General features: G+C 35.8%; 1 protein-coding gene across 1 annotated transcript; it reads right to left on the bottom strand.

Annotated features, from left to right (window-relative positions):
* Positions 1–1,385: 1,385 nt before the first annotated feature.
* TRIVIDRAFT_151139 (uncharacterized protein) lies at positions 1,386–3,422 on the bottom strand (the record flags this gene model as incomplete). The annotated part of the gene is made up of 3 exons (XM_014100836.1): positions 1,386–2,847; positions 2,920–3,154; positions 3,218–3,422. 3 exons carry the CDS (start codon positions 3,420–3,422, stop codon positions 1,386–1,388), a joined length of 1,902 nt encoding a protein of 633 aa, XP_013956311.1.
* Between the last annotated feature and the right edge of the window lie 1,844 nt (positions 3,423–5,266).

Raw genomic sequence — 5,266 nt, 5'->3', positions numbered from 1 at the left:
TTATTAATAATTTTTTATTATTTTTTAATAGTTTTTTTAAGTTTTTTAATTACTATTATAAACTAAATAATAATTAATTTTTAAAATATAATGTTTTTATTATTTTTATTTAATTTATTTTAAAATTTAATATTATTATTTAAATATTTATTTTAAGCTTTACTTTTATAATATATTTTATTATTAAAAGTTTTATAATTAGGTATTTAAATTTTTTTACTAATTATTACTTAAAGGTTTAAAATAACTATTTAAATAAAAGTTATAAATATATAATAAACTGTAAACCTATAGGTTAATATAAATTAAGATTTCTAAAAAATAAACCTAAATTTTAGTTTATATTAATAAATAAGCTAAGCTAAACGTTTAAATAATATAAATAATAATATTATTAATTAATAAAAAATATTAAGTAAATTTAATTTAAACGTTATTATTTATAATTAGCTATTTAAGCTATTTAAATAAATAATATAAATATAAACTTATATATTTAATTATATATTTTAGATTATAATAGAAAGCTGGCTTTTTTAGCTTTCTTTAGATTACTTTAGAAAGCTAGCTTTTTTAGCTTTCCTAGATCTGGAGAGCGACAGCACTAATTGGCTGGTCGGTCCATAGTTAATCCATTTCCGCCTACCCTGTAGGCCCATTGTCGCAACTATAAAAGCCAGGTCGTGACAATTCTGCTCCGTCCTAGGGCTGGGTATAAAAGAAAAAACCTTTCGCTATTATCTCCTGCGGCTTCGTTTCTAACATTGATAGTTGGTTTGAAATCCGTATCCGTAGACGAAGCTCGTCTGGTGCGCTTAGTCGTTCGTTTCTCGGTATCTTTGGGTATCCGACCGTCCCGTCGATTCATCTCAATCGCCTTCGCGGTCGCCTTCACCAAACGCATTGATTGTTTCGGCACTTTTGTCAGCTAAGTTTTGCAAATAACGAAAGCCTACGTACGCAATTTTCATAGAAATTAAGTAGGGGTATTAAAAATAAACTTTAAATTTTACAAAATTAACTATATTTCAATAGTTGAATTCCGTGTATAAAAGTCAACAGGAAGTGTACTATTTGTTAGCAATTACAATTCCAGTTAGTGATTGTAAATGATAATGAATTAAATAAATGAAGAAACAAACAAACACAAAGGAAATTTTTCATCGCCATAAGCCAGTAGGGTTCAGTCCATCTATATGGCCTAGCCTGCCCTGCTTTCTTTCGGGTAGAATCCTGAATGGAGTTATACAGTTATCGTTTGTAATGTAGGCTTCTCTATACTCCAGGTATGCTATATAGTAGAGTGAATATAGCAGAGTAAATACTTTGGGTGTTAACCGATACATACTATGACCTTCAATATGTTTCTCTCGGCAATTAGCCAGCTATACTCCTCCCCGCAAACGTAAAACAAGCCAAGACGCTAACCGATAACCAGCAATTATAGAAATCATGATCCCAACATTCATAGCGATGTGATCATTGTAACCGAACTGGTCTAGCACGGCTTGCCCTGCGATTTGACACCGATCCGCAAGATCTGACTGGTACATACAAAGGCAGTCCTTCCCACAGGAGTAAACTCGGTGTCCAAATTCGTTTACCATCATACCCTGGAAAACGTATTTTTGATAGTCCCAGTAATGGAATACATATGTATAAAAAGGATTAAGAACCGTAGGTGGGACCATGAAGCCTCCAACGCACATCCAAAGACCGTTGGCAAACGCGACCAGCGCGAGCGATACGACGAAGCTCGGGAAGAGACATGTCATGAAGACAACCAGGGATTCAGCGCAAATAAGATCCAAGAACAGCCACATCACCCAGATAAAGAAAGCTTGAGCTGTAGGCTGGAAATTAATGAGCCAGTAAGAGATAACAGAGAAGATTATGGAAATAAAAAATAAATAAGGTAGGCCTATTAAGAAATTAGAAATTATCAACGCGGCTGGGCCATACAGTCCGTTCCGGTGCTCCTTGATGTACTGCTGCGTATCCTCGATAAAGGCGGGAACGTATGCCACGGCCATGAAAGACATGAAAGCAGAGCCGAAGAAAATTGCATTAATGAAAGGCTGAATTGAGACTTGATCCGGACTAAGGCGAACCCAGACAGTGCCCATCATGATGGCGAGGCCAGTGTACATAACGACACGGATGCCATAAACTACGACATCACGGTAGCTCTTAATGAAACTGCGATGCAGCAGAGTGATAATGATACTCAGAAGGTTAGGATGTTCATCTAATGATATTTCCATACCACCACTTTGCTGCTGTTCGGTTGCCAAGCGGAGATGACTCATCTCATCGGCTTGTTGGGACATCGTCCAGCCGCTTTGGAGCTCATGAATACGCCTATTAGCCAATGCTTTGTCGCGCGCAAAATCGACATTAAGGGCATCGATAAGAAACTCTGCCGGGTTAACGTGTGTGGGTATGCTTAACCCCATAGATTCGAAGTATAGCAAGCTATCGATTACAGTACCAAAATAGTACATCTGGCCACCAGAGAGCAGCATCAGTCTGTCGAAGAGGTTAAAGGTGGCCGTAGAGGGCTGATGAATGGAGCAAATGATAATGAGGTGGTGGCGGTGAGCTATGACACTCAAATACTTGACAACCTCCCAGCTGGCCGCAGAGTCAAGCCCACTGGTTGGTTCATCAAGAAAGAGTATTTTGGGGCTTGTGATGAGCTGGCTGGCCACGCCAAGTCGTCGTTTCTGCCCACCTGAGATACCCTTGCGAATAGGTGTGCCAACAATAGTGCCGGCTTGCTCGCTAAGACCAAAGTCGCTAATGAGTGCATCAATTCGCTTAAGTCGTTCATGAGCTGGGATGGAACTTTGGCACTTGTTAGCTGATGGCGATAAAAAGAGATGAATAAATAAAGAATGAAAGGAGAATGGACCGGACCTAGTAGCAAGCCGAGAACTAAAGTTCAGCGTTTCTTTAATATTAAGAGAACCGATAAAAGCATCTTCTTGCTCTACAAAGCATGTGATGGTGCGAAATAATGTTGTTGATAACCGGACTCCGTTCACAAGGACGTTGGCACTCACGCTAGGGGCATGAGTTGGCCGTTGGGCAAGGACATTGAGCAAAGTTGTCTTTCCACAGCCGGACGGACCCATTAATGCGCATAGCTCGCCTAGTGTTCATGTAAGCAATCAGAGATATCAAATCACCAGCATAATAGTAAATTTGCACATACCGGATCTAACAATGCCTTCCACATTATCAACAATTTTTTTGGGCTGCTTCGTCGAGCGGTCCCTCACACTAACTGTAACGCCGCTCCAGGTCAGGCTCTTAACTGTAGTATTTCGCAAGTGTTCGTCGGCATTGTTAGCTTTCTCGATATCTTGTGTAGTGGTAGCTACACGCTGCGTAATAGGTAGGTTGTATATATCATCCATATCAGCAGAGTAGCGTAGACGTTGGTCAGTTCTAGGTCAGGGAATCCTACTATTAAAGAGATCAGGGTTATTTGAACTCGCCTTGAATTACACAATGTAACTTGTTAAAACGGGTTACACATAGGTAGTGAGGTAATATTGGAGGATGATGCAATAGTCATGTTATTAAAAGATGGCCTAATGTTAAAGTTTGGCCGAACTCTAATAATACGCGGAATAGCTGGCTTGATTGGGTGGCATGACCAAAGAATGTGGCGTATTATGATTTCGGCCTCTTAAAATGACGATTTGGACAATTTAAAAAAAAAAAAAAAAAAAAAAAAAAAAAAAAAAAAAAAGAATATCACAATCTTGCACTGCTGTGCCGGTTGGCACAAGCTAACCTTTATGAATTGGGCAAATTATATAAGGAAGGCCTCGCCCTCTTGGACAGGTTCAGAAATAAATTTTTAGATGCCTAGCTCTAGTATAGTGTGTTCTCAGCAGCGAGTCCACTCATTCGCTTTGTCCCAGCTCCTGGCACCTGCTAAAGTAGGGCTAGGCGATAATATCAACCTTTGATAATGAATGTGTTTTAAATCTATGTGTAGGTATATCGAAGTTAAAACTAGTAACATAGCAGATAAACTGCGGATGGGAAATCTAAAACAGAAAAGAACATATGTAACGACCTGACTACCTTTTATAACTAGAACGATGGTACGTACCCTAGGTTAACTACGGAACAAACAACCAATCATAATAGGACTGACCTGAGAGAGCGGTCCTTACACCAAGGACCAACGTACACAAGCGGTCCCTAGTCAACTAAACCGATAGGCAACGGCGATCCTTAAAAGAACGACATACTATATAAGATGTTAATAACTACACTCATTAGATAGTTTAGATAGTTAGTCGTTAATAATATACTAGTACCAGATATAAGTTACATCTTATCTACTAACTTATATAACAACACTACGCGCTCAAACTCAATCGGACATCCTATATACACATCCCTCCACTAGGAATCTACCTACCCTATCCCATTATTCTGCATTAAACCGTAGGTACAGCTTAATAAATTTCTAGCCTGTATATATATTAGTAAAGGGAGTAATAGGGGGCATAGCTTAATATATATAAAGGCTTTATATAGCTTAATAAATTAATACCTTAAGGTAAAAGATATAAAAATAAAAAGAAACTAAAAAAAATGAAAATAATAATAAAAAAAAAGAAATATATTTAAAGTAAAAAAAAAAAAAAAAAAAAAAAAAAAAAGGTTAATTTTATTACGACCTAACATTTTATGGCTGCAACAGAAGGTACGTACCTTAGAAGAAGGACGGGCCGAGCGACCTATTAGAATAAAGTTAATATAGATTAACCGTTAACTAAGAGCAACTTAGTATAAGTTGACGAAAGCCAACCGTCGACCTCAGTTAATTAGAATATATTTAACTAAATATATAACGTTTATTTCTCTACGCTTATTTAAAATAATTAAATAGCCAGTTATAAATAATAATATTTAGATTAAATTTACTTAATACTCTCTATTAATTAATAATATTATTATTTATATTATTTAAACATTTAGCTTAACTTATTCATTAATATAAACTAAAATTTAGGTTTATTCTTTAAAAATCCTAACCTATATTAACATATAGGTTTACAGTTTATTATATATTTATAACTTTTATTTAAACAGTTACTTTAGACCTTTAAGTAATACCCAGTAAAGAATTAAATATTAACCTATAATATCCCAGATATTAAAATTAATTATAAAAGTAAAGCTTAAAATAAATACTTAAATAATAATATTAAATTTTAAAATAAACTAAATAAAAATA

This window comes from Trichoderma virens, assembly GCF_000170995.1.
Source record: "Trichoderma virens Gv29-8 chromosome Unknown TRIVIscaffold_15, whole genome shotgun sequence".
Taxonomy (NCBI): Eukaryota; Fungi; Ascomycota; class Sordariomycetes; order Hypocreales; family Hypocreaceae; genus Trichoderma; species Trichoderma virens.
The sequence above is the reverse complement of the archived record's forward strand: the minus strand, read 5'-3'. Positions and strand labels throughout refer to the sequence as shown.